Below are 22,089 nucleotides of genomic sequence, written 5' to 3'. Positions count from 1 at the left end.
CTGAGGTTTCTTTCTTCCATATCTATATTTATGAATATTGCGTCCGGTGGCGTGAATGACTCTTCCTATTCCAGGAAACATGGGTAAGATGGCAGCGAGCTGTGGGCCCGGTTTTTACTGTCGTGGTAGAGTCGGTTACGTCCTAGATCCCAGCCCCAGGACTCAGAGTCTGACCCCACGAGAGCCGTGTAGCCAACAGAATGTAAAGGAGCCTCTGACGTTGCCACCCCGACAATCGCGTGTGTACCTCGCTGCCGAGAGGGCCAGTGGATCCTCCACACATGAAGTCCTCTAGTGTAGCCAACCCGACCCCGAATGCAGTCCGTGCTCTGAGCGACCGGGTGGCGGTGAAACGTCAACTTATCTTCTTCTTTGATGAAAATGTTAAGTGAGCGGTCATCAGGGTTCCATGCATGACAAAGCTGAGTCTCCGGTCCAGCACACGGCATATCCAGTAGGAGGTCCAACCTAGGAGGTTTGGAGAAGTCTGGGCCCCTCAGTGCTGGGTGCTGCCGGCGATGAACCAAGGGCCGGTAGGACGGGGAGCCACCGCTTTCCCCGCGACTGTCTACTGATTTTATGCCTCCAGAAATCTTCTGACCCATGATTGGCGTTAAAGGGTGGACAGAAGAGGGATGCGGTGCTGCGTATAGCTAGATGCTACCTCATCAATGCGGTGGAGCTGTGAGTGGATTCCAGAGTGAAGAGTAGGGGATGGAGACGGTGAAGGGGGTGGTGAACAAATATTGTGATCTGGTCTCATGCCACGGTCATCATCAGGAAGACAAAGTGGATGCCAATCCTGTTGAGAGAAGAGCAGGGAAGAGTAGAAATTAAATAATTGATTTTTCCAACAGCAACAACAGGAGATCCACAGAGAGATGAGGATTGAAAGAGTCGACAGGGAGGGAGGGAGAAATTAGCTCCTGGCAAAAAAGTATTTTCACAGATTTTCTAAGGCTTTGCTTTGATAGAAATAAACAGCATGAGGAACACACACACACACTCTTACTCATCTTGCATTCTACCAACAATCTCACATGCCAGTACTAACACGTGCATCCAAACCTTCCGTCCAAACATTCCCGGGATGTGCAACATTGCCCAGATCAGAAGCCCTTTACCTGGAGGTAATAAAATTTAATTAGTAACGCCTGAGTTTGCTGGAATAAGAGAGAGAGAACAACCACAGCAGGTGTTCATTTACTCATGCTTCTTTGAAAAAAAAAAAGTACAACTTGAGCTTACTTGAAGAAAAGCTGTTCTAAATATAAATATTCATTCAAAAAAAAAAACAGTTTCTCGTAATTGGTATTGTGGTTTTCTTTTCAGGGGATATTTCCATGTTGATGCAATTCAGTAGCGTAGTATGCAAGTTTCCCGTGTGGGAGTTCAATCGGTTTCAATTTGATTCATTTTCAATGTTTTGGATCGTGCTGTTACCTTTAAAAATACAATACAATACTTGGAAAAAACAAAAATATATCATCCAATCAGTGGGTTTGGTTGAAACTCATACTATAGCCATGTTAGAACTATGTCATCTGAAAACCAGAAGCTACTTGAGGCGAATCAAAGATCATCTCTCGCTATATTCTCACAGTCTGTGGTATGACTGACACCACAGCTCTTCCAGGAACAGCAAGTGATGCTTCCTGTTCACTGGAAGAGTTCAGTCACACTGCAGACAGGGAAGTGTGTTGAGAACTGTCTACATAAACAGGTTGTACATCACTGCACTTACTGTATTTAATGTGGTGACTGAACTAATGCTGCCTCGCAGCTCAGAGGAGGTGAAGTGTTACTGTTTTAACACTGAACATCCGTCAGCATAACTCAGTATGGGTGACGTCAATACTGTATTATCAACCAGGGGTTATACATGTATACATACTGGTCATGTTTCTTCTGTTAATGCTAATGCCTTACTGCTTCAGGTGTGATCATAATAATGGGGAACAGCTGTGGGAAGAGTGACGCAATCAAAGTTGTTCCATTGAAGGCAACACTGTCATAACTCTGTTTGAGTTTTCTAAGACAGGTCACGTGGTGAGTGCACACGTGGTTACCAAAATGGTCTGTGGCCGTGTCAAAGAATGAAGACATGGTTTTAAATTCCCACATCTCTTAACTGCCAACACTGCTGTAACATGATGAATCTCCTTAACCAGCTGTCCAGACCTACGATCAACTGAAACAGAAACAGAAAAGCCAAAGTAGTGAAGCCACAGTGACATCACAGCCTTCAATGAGAACAACAGCAGACCTTCCAGTATTTACTGTGTACATTTACTGTAAGCGCTGGGCTGTAATGGACCAGGCTTCATGTTCTTGGACTGAGTTACTGACTGGAATTATTATTTATTTATATTTTTTATTTTATTTTTCATTATTATGAAGACATGATTATCCTTTTTCATTCATTAATTGTATTTTATTTATATATAATGTTTATTTAATATTTATCTATAATATATATTTTAGGTATTTTATACTATATAAATTGCTGTTTTTATTAACTTGTGTTTACTTTTTTAAACTGTCAGTTTTTTAGGGTAATGGTCAACAGGAAAATCTATATGGAAAATGTATCACTTTCACTCTTTATGATGTTCAATAAATGCAGTGTGTTTCCAGAGTCAATTAGCTTCATCATGTCGTGATTTCTATAGTGACCAAATATATACACTATTTAGATTTTCTTTTTCCCGTAATCAATTAATTTTGTTCAAATGTCTACGCTTCACACACACACACCCTAACACACACACAAATCTTCTTTAGACAGTTGGTGTTTTCCCTGTTCCGTCTCTTTCTATTTGACTGTGAGTGAGGTCATTCACTGGCAGACGCTGGGTGCAACACTCATGCCTGACCGTGTAGAGTCAGTGCTTGAACTCTCCCTCTCACACACTCGCAGACAGCTGTCTCAGTGTGTGTCATCGTAGTTGGCAGGTGGGGTAAGGGTGGACCCAACATGGAAGATTCCAGAATCAGTACTGCAAAAACAGTGGATAAAAAGAAGGCACCAGTTACACTGCACTTAGTGTGTGTCTCCTCTGCTGACCCAGTCTGGCACCACATGTGCATGACAATCTGGTGTTTCATCTGTCATTGGGAACGCACTTGACCTCTGACCGTGCATCATCACACTTACACTTATGCATGGTAATGTCCCCAGAGACCAGCACTGGGCTGCTGCTGCTTTTTGGTGCGGAGAACTGTGGCGACATGTTTCCACCATCTGTTGTTTACTTTCCCTGGCTAACTTCATCTCTCTTTTATTTTGTTGCCAACTCATTTTGAACAAAAAGTACTCCCTCCTTATCCCTGCAGTTTCTTCCCCCCCAGCCCTGGTATTTTCAGGTGAGTTAGAAAGTTACATAGAGCGTGGGAGGTCACAAAATGTCAGCTGTCTCTCTATCTCTAATAACTTTATATTTATATAACTCTTATGTACAATTTTATATGTATATATTTAAATGTGTATATTTTATATTGTTTGTATTTATTTATATGTATATATTTAAATGTGTATATTTTATATTTTTTGTATTTATTTATATGTATATATATGTTTTCGAGTGAAAAAGTCTATGGTCTAATTTTTATGATTTGTACAGGTGTGCAAAAACTGTTAGCTGCTCCAGTGTGAAGCATCCTTACATTTTTATTTTTTATTTTTTTCCTGGGGTGATGTTGACTACAGCAAATCCACATCGACGTGTCACTGCATGCTGTTTTACAGGGTAGTCAGGATTATGTCACAGTAAGACACAATAACAATCAAATCAGAACAGAATTCTGTGCCTGGTAATCTGATATTACTCCAAAATTCTAGTCAAAAAGTTTGAAAGGATGAGCCAGCAGTGTGCACCTGGTGTGTGGGCTGACTTCATCTGGCTTCTCCTGCTGCTCTGCTAACAAGCTCCAGTTACAAAAACCTGTGTACGTCTGTGAGTGTGTGTACGTGTGTGTCTGCCTCAAACTGTCTTTCATTAAAACCATCCAACAAGCTCTGACTGGGCAGACAGGCTTTGAAGTCAAACACAAACAGAGAGTCACTGTAACACACACACACACACACACAGGGACATAGGAAACTCCTGAGGAACCTCTCAGTCACTCACTCACTCAAAGCGCCACCCTCTGAAAACCACCCAGAGATGTTTCTGGGCTTTTTCCACACTAATCCAAAGTATTCAAAGAACTATGTCTAAATATAAACTGAACTCTGACAGAAACCAGATTTTTTTTTTTAAGTCGCTATAAATACACATCCATTATTACTCAGGTTTCCAAAAGGGTCTAAGAAGAAGAAGAAGAAGAAGAAAAAGAAATCGACCTTCCAGGAAGTCAGGACTAATAGCTCAGCACATATACCACCCCCTCCTGGCCTGACACTTATCTGACTTTTAGCACAAAAACTACTAAGCTAGTGTTTCCTCGTTAATTACCTCAACCGGTGTTGGATAACCTCTGGCCTTTTGGCATTTCATAAGTAAAAAAAAAACTCATGAGACACAGTACAAAGAAGATTCTCATTAAAATCACCAGAGATGCAGTGCATACTTCGACTGACTACAGAAAACTCCTTTAAGAATTGCCAAGTTTTTGAAAGTGAGTTTTGTATAAAGTAGTGACAGATATTCAGTGTTTGGCCAGGTCTTAGGAAGAACCAACATCAAAACCTGAATTCGTTCTACGTCTCTGGAAAACAATCACAGCCATAGCTTGGGACACAAGTGAAAAGAGATTCTGGCCGCTTAAATCCTAGCAAGTTCAATCAAATCAAAAAACTTCACGAGAAAACTGAGAAATATTTGATGGTTTTGTGTGTAACTAAGTCAACCCAAACACAAAGCAGTGAGGACTACTATATTTAGATAGTTTTTCATTGTGATTTTACCTCAGAAAAGCAGGTTAAACGTCAGTGATAGTGAAACAACTGAATTAGTCATATTTTGATACTTGATACCTTACTGTGATTATCAGGAAAGAGGAAGGGGGTTCTTGCACTTTTGGTAAAAATGACAAAAACGTGTTTGGTAAAATAATTGACTGTGCAGCGTGTCACGACTGACGGGCATTTTTATTTCTCAAGTAAAATAAATTCCACTGGGCTTAAAAATTTTGATTATGAATTTGCTGATGACTGTGGTAACGATGAGCACACTTTGACTATCTGAACCTATAGTATATGTTAGGCAAAACCCCATTAATGAAAAATAAAAATGTCCTATGACATTTCTGAGTGTTAGTGTGCAAAACTATTGTGAGAGGTTTTAAGACATGAATAAAATCTAAAGAAAAGAAACCGATACTCTTCTTAATACGAAAACACAATCCACCACACTATCTGTGGGAACGACAGATAAACATCTTCCAAAAAATATCTCTCCTACAAGAACCATTAATGGCAACTCTGCATATTATCTGATTCAATCGGTTTTGTTTGTTCCAACTTTCCTCTAAAAACTCCGACCCTGCACTAATGTCTTAGCTGTTTTAAATCTAAACCTTTTTTTTCCCTCACCTGTCAAGAGTCAGTGAACTCGCCTTATTTCAGTTTTTCCGAATACTGCTTTTAGCACAGCGTCTGGTTACTGTGTTAATGTAAAACTTTCTCACTTACTGGTATACTGGTCAAGCTTGAAATTCAACATGAAAAGCTGCAGAACTCTAATAAGAGGAAAAGTCTGCTGCAAAATTGAGAATACAGGCAAAGGTCAAAGTAATTTCAAGTTTCACTCCAGTCTTGCTCGTCCCTTTATTCTACTTTTTAAATAAGGACTCATGGGCCTAAGCCTCTTCCCTACTTTATATGCTTGACTTTGTTTGATGCTGTACAATTCGTTATCTCTTAATTATTGTTTTGATGGCTGTGACTGTTTGAGAAGTCAAAGTTAAGTCTAATGAGGTATAACACAGTAAATATCAGTTTTAATACTTTGTTATAGATAGACAGATGGACAGACAAACAGATAACTCAGATTGCAATGACATGTTAACGGAAGAAAAATGTAGAGATGTTATCTTTCTATGCTTCCTTTGCACTGACAAGTCTCACACAGCATAATGTCTGTCCTGCAAAGATACCCTCTCCAGAGCCACAGGCCCATCAGTCCTGGGGCATCACGGCGCTGATATGGACCTACAGTATTTCAGGTCTGACATCACAGATGTGCAGCCAACGGAGTGGGCGACCCATCATGTCGCACATGCTGAACAGAACGGTGTATAAATGTTGGAGAGATACTTTGACCCCATCCAGCAAGAAAACTACTGTTACTCCTCTGGTGATCCACTCATAGTGATACTGCCTATATCAATGTATAGAGGGTTCAAAGCTCATCTGAAACCTAGAGGGACATACTGAACCATATTGACTGCAAGGACACTGTCTAGTTGGAGGACAAATGTGCAAAGTTTTGTTTGTTGCTTAGAATCAGATTGATTGTAATTTCTTTCTGTAATATGATTTACATTTTTATATTTAAAAATGGACCAAATCTCCACTGATTAAACATTCTTTTGATCCACTTAATGCAGAAGATTTAACACTGCAGTTTGAAGCTACACGTAAAACAATTGCAAATTAAATTGTAGTCGCAGACTTGGCCGGAGTCCTCATCTGAACCTTGACTGTCAAGCTAAATTTACCTTGTCTATTTCCTAAATGCTGAAAATGAATCACGATATGGTCACTTGTTCCACTTTCCATTATTGTGGGAAGCACACTCAGGCAAGTCAGTGAGTAAAAACAGCTCTGACATGTACACCAGATTAAACAAACTACCATTCTGTCTACATTGCTGACATTCATTCCTACTGATGGAATCCCTGTGTTGCAGTAGATGACAGAGGTAGACATAAACTGTACCGTCTGGCTGCTAACATGGTGTCAAAATACTGACAGAACCCAGCCTGGGTGTTTAAACTGATCTCTTCAGATGAAAAGAAAGAATTCTTCCATCTAGATTCCTTGGACTTATACAGCAGGTATGAGGGGAATAAGACTTCCTGTATCAGAATCTCCGTCACTGATCTCACTCGGGGATTGACATTTTTTAAAACGTTCTCTTTGACTGTGTTTCCCTTTGTCGTTTTTATGATTTTGCTGTTGCTGATTTATTCTCGTTCCCTCCTGTTCGTAGATACTCCATCCTCACTCCTGATCTGTGTACGACGTGCCATCAGAATGCCACGCTAAATGCCCCAGTGTCAACCAGGCGGCGATCGATGCAAACTCAGCAAGCAGGAAAAAGCAGAGTCTGCAAAACACAGAACGCAAGCAACGCAGCTGCAAACAGACAATATAGTACACACATACTTAGGAAATGTCACAGTCTTTCTCAGAAGGGGTGGGGGTTGACTATGCATGTGTTTTTGAAGACCTTTAAAGGCCAGCTGACTGCTGCTTTCTCTGACACACCACTTTTGTCCCTTTCCACTCATGTCCATCCTGTTTCCTACATCATTCAGATCTCTTTACGAAACGACGCCAGTCATCAACTCATTGACGTATCACGGCCCGATTCTTCTCTGACTGCAGTAATATCCTCTTTTCTGGAAATGAGAAACCGCAGCAATTCTTGAATTCCCCTAGCCTTTTTCCCCAAAAACCGAGTAAGCCATTGGAGAAGTGAAAGTGAAAAGTAAACTGTACTTTAGCCAATTGACACTGCTTGGAATAAATATATACTATAATATATATAAACACAAACTCCAACATACAGCGTTTCTCCATCCTTCTCCTGCTCGCTCTGACACCTTAAAAATCCATGGTGCCTTAAAGAGAGCCCATTAGTGCTGAAGTGATGGAGCACACCTCAACAGAGAGGCAGTTAATCTGCCTCTAACCTATATATGGGTGCACAGACAACACACACACAGGCACCCACGTACGCAAGGCCTCGCTGCTGCCATCAATAATGCTCTCTGAAATTGCAGCAGATTCAGATGGCAGATTCACAACCCCGCCGGTAATGAAACTGAATCAGCGTCAGGCCGGATGTGACACGTTGTTGCCGCTGCGTGATTCACCTGAAGTCAACCTCGAGAGTCCTACGTTTAGTTGTGACATCAGGAATTACGTTTCTTCACCTCAGTCCCTACATGTCTGACTGAAAACAATATTGTTCTAGAAATCATATTGGAAAGTTTTCTTGGTCAAACTTATACAGGATGTCGCTCCAACTCCCATGGGATCATGGGAATTATTAAGCAGTGGAAGAAGAATGAATCAATCACCTCTTTTTCTCTTTTTGTCTCTTGGACACTTTAGTTCATTCAGTGATGCTATTGTCAGCTCAGATGAATTGTCATTAATGCGTCATTCGATAGCTAAGCTGAAATGTCAGGATACTACTCCAGAGAAGAACTGACAGGTACAAAATAGTAAATAAAAAAAAAAAAAGAATAAATAACTCATTTGTAACAGATTTCTCTGTGTGGCCCTGGGGGATGGACTGGCAAACTGTCCAGGGTGTGACCCGCCCACACAGGTTGACAGCTGGGATTTGCTCCTCCCTCTGTGCCACTGCAAAGGAATAAATAGTAGATAATGAAGGAATGGATGAATTAAACTCTACAAGATGGAAAACGCACACACAGACGCCGAGATGAATAATAGAAGTCTCCCAAACTTCTCAGATTACAAATAAGAATGAAAGCAGAAAGTGTTTAGTTCAAATGAAGACACCAACCAAAGAAAGCCAGGGGCTGTGGTGGAGGAAGGTAGTGTAGAACACAAACAATGGAGGGGAGGGAGAAAGAGAGAGAGAGTGAGTTAGAGAGAATGAAAAAGAGTAAGGTGGAGAGGGAGGGAGAGAGAGCACAGCTGAAAAAACAAAGGGATAAAGTCAGAAAGGAGCGCTCCTATCTCTCTATCCCAGGCTGGACCACACAAACACACAGCTGCCCGACAAAATCCATAGACTAAACACACAGCCAGGGCAGCAGCAGCAGCTACTGCAGGCAGCCCAGAGTAAGCTGTCAGATTATGGCTCTTTGTTACATATAGATAAACACAGAGTTTAAAAATAGAAAGCAGGATCTATTCTATTTTTCTGAACGAGCGGGGGGAGGAGGGGGGGTCCTTGGCTAACTAAGAATTCTCCACTCAGTCGTAGCTAAACAAAAGCACACACACCCATTCACAAACACACATAGGGGTATCCCAGTCACCAGCTGCGTCCCAGAGACCATTAGGAAAATTAAAGGTGACAGGATGAGAGAGAGCAGGGGGACGGGGGAGGGAGGGAGGAAGAGAGGCTGAGTACATGGTAGCATCCACTGTAGAAAAACAAACTCTTCAAAGGACAAAACCAGGAGCAGCTCGGATGTTGGTTTTGTTTCTAAAATCTAATTTAAGTTAAAGCGTCTTCATCAATGAGGAATGCGAATGTCTTTCCAGAAAGAGCAACAATCCCTTTCACGTGAGACACACATTAGTTCAGCAGTGACACGCTACACCACAGATAACACAACAGATCGAGCGGCTTACAGTCCATCTCCAGTGACTCCTCTCCCGTCTGCTCTCTGTGGAAGGCTGTTCACTCCATGATCGTATCCACACAGCACGGGAAAACACTGCCAAACTTCTACAGCCTCCTGCCGGCAGCCACACGGACTGAGAACACCATCGGTGTGTCCAAGACCGAGGGAGAGACTGAGAGAGACTCCCTCTTTTCCTCTGCTGCTGCCCACCTCTAAGACCTCCTCCTCCTACTCCACCTCCTCCCTCGTTGCCTCCTTTTTTCACTCCCCGGAGCTTATCTGTCCCCAGGCTATCACTTCTTTCTCACCCCCACCTTCCACCAACACAGTCCAGCTCTGAAACGTGTTTCCACGGCAGCGCTGTCACGCCCACTGACAGCCACCGCTTCGAACAGACTTTTGTCCAAGTCCTGTTTCACTTCCTCTCCAGTCTCAGTTTAAAGAGAGAGGAGGGGCAGAGAAAGGGAGGGAGGGAGAGAGAGAGATGAAGGACTGAAAGCCGATTCCCTCTGATCTCATCAAGCAAAGTTACAAACAGTAAGCAGACAGTCAGGCAGCTCAGCGACACACCCGCTTCACCTCCCCTACCTCCAACTCTCCCGGCTTGTTACTTTAAGCTCCCACTCAGACGGCAGAACCAAACCAGCCTCACCACCAACAACGACACGTGCCACTAATGCTTCACGAGTCGATCATGTGCAGTCACAGAGGTTAGAAAAGTCAAGCCTTGTCCTTCTGCATTACACAACAAACTTTTTTTCAGTATATTTCATAGGCATTTTTTTGTTCTTAAAGTATTATTCAAGTTCTACACTCCTCACTAAACCACTCTGATTGTTAAAATAAAATATTTGAATAGAAAACAAACCGCTGTTGCATTGCACTTGTAATGATATTTTGAGCAGAGCAACAATAATGTGAGTAGCAGATGAAGGAGTTGTTTGTATACCATATTTTAATACAGAAAAGTAAATCAGTGCTTTTTATTCCTTAAGATAGTACTTTTGACTGGTAGGCAGTGAAAATACCAAAGTACTTACTATTTATATTGATTTTTTTCTTAATGCGAAGTACACAGTGTTCCTCTGTCTCACCTTACGTTTGTGCACATATACAGTAAATGACATCCTGTACTGTCTGGGCAGTGACCTGCGCTGCCTTTGTTCTTTCCTGTCGTCATGCTGGATGTTTGCCCGCATCTGCACATTACTGCATAACTTGGCTCTGAAGCCATGTGATGACTAAGTCGGTTTATCAGCCTTTTTTCCGCAGCTACATCGCTCATTCACAAAGTTTCGGAAGTGAGCACAGCCAGAGGACTAGCATACTCCTTCCTTCTCTTTGTCTGTAACTGGTCGTTTACAGCTCCGTGACACATTTCAAAACAAGATATTAGCCAAATCTCAGATACCTATCAAAGGCCTGGGGAATGCCGGTATGTCCACATGTACACTCTTGTCTGCATACAGACACTGCATACACTTTCTGATTATACAATAGGTGAGTGTTTTTCAACCTCGGGGTTACAACCCCAAATGGGGTCGCCTGAAATGTCTAGTAACTGACTAAAAAATAATAAATGATAATAAATGATAAAAACATTTTTTTCAATAATTATTCTTAAATTAAATGATGGTTAAAGTAGCACACAATGTTAAACAACTCCTTTCATTCACTTTCTTAAATATAAATAAATTATAATATAAGTCACTTTATGCAATAATCTGGACACTGTATTTGAACATGATTAAAAACTAAGTGCACAAATGGACCAGATTCTGTGGCCAGTGAATTTACCTGTGCAACTGTAAAAACACAGTCTTGCAATTGTTGTAGACTGAAGACTGAAGTAGACACAGCCAGCTCACTTCCTGTCCTCACTTCCTTTTCCCAGGACTGCTACAACCACAGTGGAACTAAACTCTCCATAACACTCGGTCTCCCCATCCATCATTACTACTTCATTACATCACAAACCCGTTGAGGAACTCAAATTGAATTCACAGCACCAACAGGAACAGGACTCTCTTGTCTATGAAGGCGGAACATTTTTGTGTGTGAATATGATTTGGTATTAGTCCTCTGGAACAGGACTGTTTATATTGTATGTGTATAGAAAAACCATATTTCATCAAGGTTTTCATGAGTCTCACTGACCTGACAGTATGAACTGTTGTTTTCATTACTCCAAAGTAATCCCTCTGTAAATGACACCAGGAGCAGGTCCTCTGTACATAGCCTGTGATGTTAGGTCACCATGTTTTTTTCATTAGGTAACAGCAGACAAACTAAAGTGTTTTTGTTACAATGACTTAGGCTGCCATATGTTCTACATCGTCACACTGTTGCTGAAAACACGCGTCATCGTTTTTACTCATTACTACATAGCGGTGCCTTCACAAGAACTTTAAAAAGATGGTGTTGGTAAAACACACACAGGCAGTAGTCAAACTAGGTGGGTGGGGGGAATCCCCCAGTTCTTAACTCTAACTTTGCTACAGTTGAAGACTTCAAGTCTTACCTTTTCAGAGCCAGTCTATGAGGGACAGGCCAGATTGAGGTCCACGTGAGGACAACTGGTGCTAAAAACCCTGGGTAAAAACATTTTTTTAAGAAGGTGAGAAAAACAAGTAAACACACACTGCACTTTGACATCCACAAACTTGGGCTGGACAGCAGCTGCAGTGGGCCAGTCATTTTCAATGTGAGCAATTACTGCAGGATTAACACAAACACACCAGTAAGAAGGAGGGGAGGAGGGGGTCAAATATTTAAATTAAGGTTAGGAATCTGGCAAATTAGTCTCCCAAAGAGACCACTCGTTTATTTTCCTTTGTTTTTGTGCAGTAACTAACAGAAATATTTGACAAACGATTTCATTGTATTTTGTGCAAAATGCCGTCTATTCTTTTGTGTAGCCCAATTACATTGCTCTTGATGTTGTACCCAAATGTATTAGATCTCCTGTCTGTAGGAGCGCAATACCAAGTTTGACATTCATTAATGTCATTCACAAGTCTGTGCAAAGGCACATCTTCAAACACAGGACTGGGTCTGTGGTGCATCCCCCCGTCTCTGTGCTGGACCCTGCCTTTAAATGATTTTCTACCTCAAGGCCCGTTCACACACAAAGGCCCCCCACGGGATGTGTGCATGTGTGTGAGTGGGTGAGTGTATGTGCGTGTGTATCTGTCCATGAGAAAGAGAGAGAGAGAGAGTTAATCTGTGAGACAATGGGGGCCCTGTCCTCACGATACCCACCAAATTAGGGCCCGGGGCCTCACAGCTGAGCAACTTACTGACAAAAAGATCTGAAGGCGCGTGTTCATTTGTGTGTTTGTGTGAATGTTCATTTATGTGTGTGTGTGTGTGTGCATACGTCCTAAAGCACGTGTCAAACACAAAGCCATCCAACAGCCCACAAGGCCCAAGGGAGCGAGCAGAATCGACATTGAGGCCCAGAAAGATAGATGGACAGAAGGGAGGAGCAGAAGGGCACAAGAAAGGAAACGGGAGGAACTGAGGTCTAAAACACACACAGACAGCCCTGGGGTGAAGACTGAGGGCAGACTGAAGAAGACGGGGGATTAACAGAGGAGGAAGAAGTGGACGGTAAAGCAAGCCTGTCCAGATGGCAGAGAAAAAAGGAGCATCAGTAATGAGAGCATTCTGGTCTGGGGCGTTTACTGTAATTGAAATCAGGTGCTTGACCAAAATACATTTTGGAAAAAACAGAGACAAAATAAATCAGCAAACAAGTAAATGCATCTCAATATGGTGGAATATTATAAAAGGTACAAATACTTTCACCTCATTTTTTTGTATTTTACAGTATTAAATAGTGCAAAAAAAGAATCAATGTTCTCGTAGTTGTACAGTTTATGCTGGATGCTTTCTTCAAAGCAACACTGGTGAATATTTTAGGCAAATTTTGTCAACTGTGGACACAGAGACTGTAGCCTGCAGCAGAAATATGAAAAACCTAATTTGAGTTAAAAAACAAAACAGGAACACGGAATTCCAAAGAAAAGAAAACCAGTTGTAGCTGCTCCTAAGTCAGGGTCAGCATGGGTGTGTTTTTGTTTGTTAACTGTCTGACATGAAGTGCTGCACAGGAGTCCTGACAAAGGACTTAAACACCACCACCTTTTCAAACACCTATCCTAGAACTGGGTCACAAAGGGAAGTGCAACCAAACCACCAGCATTACAATGGAGTTGCATCATTTAACGGATACAAGCGCAGGCGAGATAAAGATCAAATCTGAAATTATTACTTTATTGCATCTGTGAAAACTCTTAATACTATGCAAGGAATTCCAAATTAATATTTCCTTACACAGTTATACATGTTGAGTTGCCTCATCGTCTTAGGTGAGCAGAATAACTCGGAGTAAAGACGGAGAAATATTGCATTTTCATTTGGTCATTCAACATTGACTTTAGTGGACAGTACAGAGAGACAGTCCCTCCACTTATTTCCTTTATATACAGACAGTAAAACACATGCTGGCTAATCAGGGCACAGCAGGTAGGCCTTGATGTAGCCTCAAAATCAATCAATCATTGATGGTAAATGGAGGCAGCGGGACGGTCAGATAATGATCTACTGCCTCTCTTTCTTTCTCTCTCTCTCTTTCTCTCTCTCTCTCTCCACTGTCTGTGTCTTCTTTCATTAAAGGAAAAGCTCTGTTAATGAGACCAGCCTCCTCCAGAACAACTGCAGCTTCCTCTCAGTCAGGACAACACACACGGATCCCTCTTTTTGTATTTCCACGTCTTCGCTGAGAGGCTCGGCAGCAAACCTTTGTGTTATGTGCATAGTTTCCCATTTCAAAGAGCCCCGTCTGACTGCCCAATTAACACTAACAGCCCACTCTGCCTGGGTTTGTCTAACACCTAGCTCTGAAAGATCCTTACCCAGCTGCATTTTTTTTATTCAGATTTCTTTCTATTTAACTCTATTTTATTTTTATTTACAGTTCCACTCTCTGCTGAATAGATCCCTGATGATTCCATTCTCTACTTCCTGTCCTTCCTAATCCCCTCCCTCTTCATTTCCAATCACTCCAATTATTCACTCCACCTTTCCTTTTCCTGAATTTCTGTCCATTCATCCACCAATACTGCCCCAATATGCCCTTACCCCAAAACCCATCTCCCCCTTTCTTACCCCTTAACTAACCCCCCCCCCCCCCCCCCCCTTTGCTCCCCCCCCTCAGTGCCCTCTATTTACCTTTTTAGTAACATCTGCTGGTCTATGCCTCTTCAGAGGCTGCAGGCTGCCACGTGCCAAACCTCCCCCCTTCTCAGGGTCCCACAGAGACCCTAAATCATTAACACACACACACACTCACACACCCCCGATGACACTGTGATAGCTGACAGTCTCCATCCTCCGGGCCACAGAGAGACGATGATACAAATTCATCCTTTAATTGCTGAGTTTTGTAACATCTCTGTATCATTTGTCAATTAAATGTCTTCAGAGGCCCCCATTCTGTAATTAAATGGGCCTGGATAACATGTGCAGCAAATCTCCGACGGAATTAAGAGCATCACACAAAGCAGTTGATTACACAAAGGCCTACACTAGAATCTTCATTCAGGGCTGAAGACGAGCCAAACCACACAGCCTTCCAGACATAAAAGAGCAGCTAATAGTAGAATTTAGCACTGTGTGATTTTGATGTAAATGAGGGGTCAAAATTAGCCAATTTTGTGATTTCATTTCAATGTATATTTCTCAAATTAAAATGCAAACTCAAACCTGAAACCCACGGTTTTTACAATGTTGTTTACCAAAAAAAAATAATCGAAGGTATTTCTTCAAATAGCAGTTAGCACGCCTGCCTTTCACACAGAGAGCAGAGAGTCCTGGGTTCAATTCACAGAGGAACAACATACTTGGCGCCTCCAAGGGGCAGCCCGTTGCAGCACATCTGCTGTTAACACTAGATTTTCCCCAGTGTGGGATCAATAAACTTTATAAAATACATTTAAGGAGACATCCAGTTCCCTAAACACGACATTCAACTAAAACAATAAAAATGTTCATTATCATGACGACGTAAACAATGCAGCTCAGAGTACAGACCAATAAAGGTCGTGCAAAGCAGGCACAAACAAACCGTCCAAACAGACGTGGCCTTTACAAACCAATCAATATCAACACACTGTTCATCAGCTGTTGACCACGTCTGAGCTGCGTGCAGTGCAGCCTGAGCTTCAACCTCACGTGTTCAGCTGCACCGGGATTGAGCGCAAAATGTGTGCACTTGTCATTTTTTTTCTGCTGAATCAGCTGCTGTTTCAAGATAATGGCTGTGAGAGAAGGAACCGGGTCAGAGGCGTGCAGACGGACTAAAGGATAAAAAAACACTTTGACAGAGACAATCTTTGGACGCAGAGATACTTTAGCTTTATGTATAGACGTATACACACACACACCACACACACAGACCCCATAATTAATCAATTTTAATTTATTTACCTGATACTAATACCTAATAGTAGACCTAATACTATTTGGACTGGCTCAAAGTGCTCTGCCTATAGAACTGATATAATCTCTTGAAAAAATAATTTAATAGTCTGGGATGTAGCTCACAGCCGACGCTCCCTGCTGTAGGGTTCACTTTACATGGACATGTTTATTCACTGTGCAACTGACTACTGGACAGGAATCAAAGGGAAACGTCAGCTGAATGCATGGGTTGGCTGACATAAATTGTCCAGTGCTGCACTGACTACATTCACACACACACACTACAGGGTATTTCAGTTAGTTGATAGTTTAACAGTTTTACCCTTCATTCTTCAGCAGCAGTGAAGCCCTGGGAGGAAAATCAGTTCTAAATCAGTATTTACAACTGCCATAAATGCGTGTGTGACACTGACTCACAAAACAGTTGGCCCGGGAAGTCATGACACTCAAGTGATGTCACACTGACTAATGACAATGACGCCAGGTCGACAAATCAGTGTAAGGCGCAGACTCGGTTTTTAATGTATGCATAAATAATAGACAATATTTATGGCTGCAATTTCGGTCAGGCCACTTTCAAACCACTACCTGCAGTCGACAGCCTCATTATCTGAATTATTGATTGGACAACAGCACAGCACAGCTACTGCCTGACAAAAAGCTCGAATTATTGATTGGACAACAGCACAGCAAAATCACCAAAAACCCAAAATGGAAACTGAGGACCTTCACAGCCTTCACAACCTTGATTGTTATGAGTGAGATTATTGGTACGTCTAAAAGTTCAATTTCTAATTTTATATCGTCACTCCTCTTAGCCCTAAATTTGATTGACTCATCTTGTGAATATTTGGTTGGATCAACACTGCACACTTGCATGGATAGATGGAAGGATAGATAAAAAAAATGTATACTTCCCATCGGGGAATCAAACCCCTGTCCAGTTATCAACACATCTTTTCATCTTAACTATACACATTTGAATGTAATTTGTGCAGAGTTAATTAATAATTTTAATTATTATGATAGAGTTAGGAAAAGAACCACAGTACATTTACTTGCAGTACAAGCCTCAGAGGACAGCAGCACAGCCAGTAGCGTCTTTTGCGGGAGACAAATAGTTCAGACTCTTCCTGGTCAACAGTGCAGCGCATACAGCAATTTTTCAGCCCACAGCGACCTACTTACACAGCATCTCAGGGAAGATCAATTTCTCCAGACAGACAGGTTGTGACAAACAGGCTGCAGAAACACTGATCTACTCTACTGCCTGACAAAAAGCTCTCTGCTGGTGTCACCTATAATAACTGTACATCTTGTTGTTTCCCCACAGCGTCACTGAACATTCATTAACAGCTGCTCCAGTGCCTTGTACACTCACAACCTTTCCTTTCTACGTGGAGACGGTGGGGGCACTGCAAAGACCACCACAGGTCTGATTGATAATTTACAGCTAGTGTCGTATACCCTGAGACATTGGGTCAGTTCACATGTCAAATGTAGGCCATTATATCTGTAGGGTAAGGTTAAAGAATGTTAGGGTTTAGTTTGTCAGCAGAAATGTATGTTTTTTTGTTTTTGTTTAAATATATATAAATACTTTTGTAAGAAATTCCACATAGGTTTGGAATATAAGGATGTTAAATACTTCAATTAGTAATATGCATTTCCTGCACATTTTATGACCCAGTACGCCAGATAACTCCATGGATTTCTTGTACAGTAAACTATGGAAAGAGTATTTATGCATCATGTGTTATTGAACTTTAACACCATCATGATATTAAAATTGTAGTAAACGTTATTCTGATGTTTTACTTGAATCTGTCGCTGTGTGTACGCAGCTCAGCGCCCCCATGTTCTTACTCTGTTCCACCCCCGCCCTCTCCCCCATTTCCCCCATGCGGGAGTCAATGCCCACGGTGACAAACGAGTGCATCTGAAAACATTCACACCGCAGACTGAGTGATGTGTTTCAGTTTCAGGAAGTGAAGTCAAGCGGATCCACGCAAAGATGTGATTAAATCTCGATGTAGTGAAAACCACTTCCCATTTCAATTAAGGTGAAAGGTCATTGAGATGAATATGTCCTCCTGCAAGGAAAGACCTCAGCTCATTATACTTCAACCCCACCGAAAACAACCCTATATTCCACCAGATGTAATGTTGCCATGACAACTGAAGAAGTAGGGGGGAGCCACGTGCACACACGCACTCAGCGAAAGACAAACGTAGCAGGATGTCTCCAGTCTGAGTGGGAGAGTGAGTGAGAAGAATATGGAAAGCCAAATATAGGAGTCCAATAAACAGCTCCTGATCAGCTGCTTTATTGTTTTTTCATATCGCCTCCTCTTTCATCATAATTCCATCTCCCTGTCATCTTTCCACTGCTTCCTCCCGCCCTCACCCAGACCAAATATTTCCCCGGAGCATGGCTCCTGTATAAACTCATCTACACCGGGAAACTTTGATTATGTGATGACAGAAAATAAAAGCATAACCCTATTCAGACGCATAGAGCACGACAAAATCTGGGGAAAAACACAAATGTACACAACTAACAAATAACTGTAGCGTGATCCTATTTAGAGAAAAATATAGGATAAGGCATAACAAAGGACTGCATATGACTGGAGCCCACATTAGATGGCAACCTGGCCACAACAAGTAACTGTGCACACATCAGTTACTTTCCTTCTGAATGTAATGAGTGTTAACAAAGGGAAATCCTGTCTATTTATAGTTTATTGATATTAAAACTCCAGTGACAAGTACCAGTAATAATGCACTCAAGGAAATGCCATTGTTGTCTGGATCCCTGAATCATACTAGTGTTCTTTGTCAGGGTGCAACACTTATCTGCCGCCATTTTTAATACCAACACCTGTGGTTTCCTACTAAGGAGCTGAAGATGACAAACACCCCTGTCACAAACAGTATGTCTGGATCCATCGCTCACATCCTGCCTGTAATCAGATCACTGTCCAACAGTACTAACACACTGTTTAAAGAAACCTCAGTCTCAGCACTTTTTATTTCTTTATTTGATAACCGTGAGTCTTCTCATACCGTTTTCCCACTACTACTCTGTACAGTATTCCGTCCGCAGTAAAACTAGACGACACGTGTATGACTAAACCTAACTAAACTGCAGTACTTTCTAAATGCCACGACAGGTGTTTGTTTGTATTTTTGGTGGCCGACTGTGTTCATAATCACTGCAGTGTGTGTCACTGTCTGTGCGGCAGCAGGCGCGTGCCTCAACAACATGTGGTGGTGGTGGTACGGCTTCCGCTCTGGACGCTGTGAAGTGGTTGGATGAAAGCTCACACATGGTGACGGGGGAGACGGGAGGGAACACCCGCTGGGACCAGAGCTCCCCCACAGCTCCAGGAATCTCACAGTCTCTCACGCTGTCCCTTTTCTGTTGGTAGTTCAAAGTCAATGAATTGTAATAAGAGTAATAATTTAAAGCCTGGGACAATCAGGAACACTACGGCAGTCAGCCGCATGAAATGAAATCATTTTATTTGGTTGTTAATTAATCTTTTGTGTTTGTGTTTAAAAGGGAAAAAAAATCAACCGTGAAGACACCAGTGAACTTAAGGAGTACAAATAGGTTTGTTTTGATCTAACTCTCTAAAGTAAAGTATCCATTAACAGTTAGCATTAGTTTCTAAATTCAAACAGCATGAAAGAATTCCTTTGGAGAAACTAAGTTAAGGAGTTACACTGGAGAATGTGTGAATACACACATCTCTTAATCTGGGTCATGGTCAAGTATGAGTAGTGTCCAAGGACACAATGGCATACCAGAATCAACCTGCTACCTTCTCAGAGGTGGATACTGTAGTTCACTGCCCACTGAACTACAGCCACTCCAGTTAAGAGCACAGCACAGGAAGCATAAATGCATTCATTAATATTTTATTATATAACCGCTTAAGGGTCATGAGGGGGAACTAGAGCTGGTCCCAGCTAACAGAGGACACGGGGGACGAGGGGAGGAAGGGTTAAACATCCTGGAACTCACAGAAACTGATCTTCAATTTAGAGACGACAAAGGAGACTTTTCCAAACTGAAATAAACCCTGCACAAACAGGCAGACGCCTGGTACTTTGCTAACCTTAAGAGCACATCTTGCACTTCATCTTCTTTTTATAGGAGCTCATGATGTGTTCTTACAAACATCTTGTGATGTCTTTTATGTCAGATGGTGTTTGGCGCGACAATCAAATCAGAGCATGTGAGTGAAGTGGAGCGCCCAGACATTAGCTGTCTTTGTTGTTTCGCTCACACAATCCCTCCGTTCAAAGTCACATCAGGCTGCTCTGCTCAGCACTGCGCTAACATTGGTTCACCTCCAATCCAGTGAGGCATAAAACAACACTGGAGGTTGAGGTAGGCGGAATCAGAATTTAATAGTAAACAACACTAAGGATTAGTTTAGACCAAGCCCTGGTGTGATCACTTAAACCTACAACATGGAAAGTGGAGCGGTTTAGAAAAAAAAGTGTGGATGTTTGCCTGCAGCTCTGATAGGTCGGTGAATGGTTTGATGAAATTTATGCAAATCAGCTGTTTTGGAGCCACCTACAGTAGCAAATTACACCTACACTTCTGCTGGGTCTTACGGTTGTGACCCAATTTTTTTAAGCACTCAATATTACTTTCCAAAAATAGTCCCGTAATCCTTAATGCCTCCATGGTAGGGCTGAGCGCTGTGTGATTAAATTATAGAAATGTATTCACACAATTTTTATGCCAAATGATAAAATACGATGACTATTGGTACGTGAATTAGGATGGCGTGGCCAAAGTCTGACGCTTTCCTGTGCAGTCTGTACGGACTGATAGGAAATGTACTAAATGTCTCTCCCTTTCTCACCCCTCTCCCCCCCCTCTCTCTCTGGCTAACTCTCTGTTTGAGTTTGAAAATATTGGCATTTCCTTTAATAAATAAATTCAAGTTTAATCGAAGACCGCAGGTGATAAAATTAAACTAATCTGGCGCTAGGGGTCACTACTGTCGTGCTATAGTTTTCATAGTGATTCTGTGAAGTTTTCACACCAGATGCCCAACAACAAAGTCAACAAATATTAATTAAAAATTAATAATTTTTTTAGGGTCATGACCCAGCATTTCAGATACTACACTACTGACGGATGAAGCATCACAACGTCACACATAGGTAGGCTGTTTGGAAAGTGATTGTTCTTAAACTCCATTTGTCTTTAATGTAATTCCCTAAAACTAAGTCTGCTCTGATCTGGCTGGAATGACTGCTAATGCCAACACAAGCTACAGCAACCATTTTGATCTCAGTTCAACCAGGTACAAAAAGAAAATACATTAAATATAAATTACCCACCATGGTATTTTCTACTCTGGGACGAACAATGTGTTGTTAAAATCCATCAGCCCGGCTCCTTCAGTCTCACATGCTATTTCAGACTCTGATACTGTATTTCACCCACATTTTCTTACACATCTCCCCTACTTTCTCACCTTCATCCTTCACAAGACTCTCTTCCTGAGATGAATCACTACAATGAAAAAAAAAGAAAAACACGTCACTGTTTTTTTTTATTTTACCTTAAATAACCTTTTCTTTCTTTCAAAATGAAAAGGAGAAACGTCACACAACGCACACAAAACGTTTCCATCTGGAGAGGCTGTGATCATTAGCTCACTGCTAATCAAGGTAGCTGTGCTGTTAATATCACCTTTGAGAGTTTCTGCTCATTTTTCAAATTACTCAGACCACTTTGTGTCTACATTTACTTTCTCTCAAACAAAAAGTGTGTCTGTGTGTGTGTGTGTGTGTGTGTGTGCCCATAATTAGGGCAGACCAGCCACATGTGGGTCTCCCCTGACACTTTTCATCCAAGACCTAAATATTCATGAGACTTCCATGCACTAACATGACTGTAATTAGAACTAGAAAATACACACAGTGAGAAGGAAATGCCCTCACACTCTCCAGCAGGGGCTGTTCTCCTCATATTCACACATAAAATTACCCTGCTGTCCAGTTCTCCCATTCTAAAAAGAGACATATTAGGTACTGGCATCTCTGCTGTTCTGCACTTGAAAACTC

At 41.8% G+C, this 22,089-nt stretch overlaps 1 protein-coding gene across 1 annotated transcript in view; it reads right to left on the bottom strand.

Moving 5' to 3' along the window:
• Nucleotides 1-22,089, bottom strand: part of spsb4a (splA/ryanodine receptor domain and SOCS box containing 4a) — a 52,635-nt gene that overhangs the window by 23,934 nt on the left and 6,612 nt on the right. Inside the window, 1 exon segment of the mRNA XM_017042579.2 lies at nucleotides 36-802. Within this exon segment, the coding sequence (XP_016898068.1) occupies nucleotides 36-605 (570 nt within the window). The 5' untranslated portion in view covers nucleotides 606-802.

The sequence above is a fragment of the Cynoglossus semilaevis genome, chromosome 20 (genome assembly GCF_000523025.1).
Source record: "Cynoglossus semilaevis isolate Cse_v1.0 chromosome 20, Cse_v1.0, whole genome shotgun sequence".
NCBI lineage: Eukaryota > Metazoa > Chordata > Actinopteri > Pleuronectiformes > Cynoglossidae > Cynoglossus > Cynoglossus semilaevis.
The sequence above is the reverse complement of the archived record's forward strand: the minus strand, read 5'-3'. Positions and strand labels throughout refer to the sequence as shown.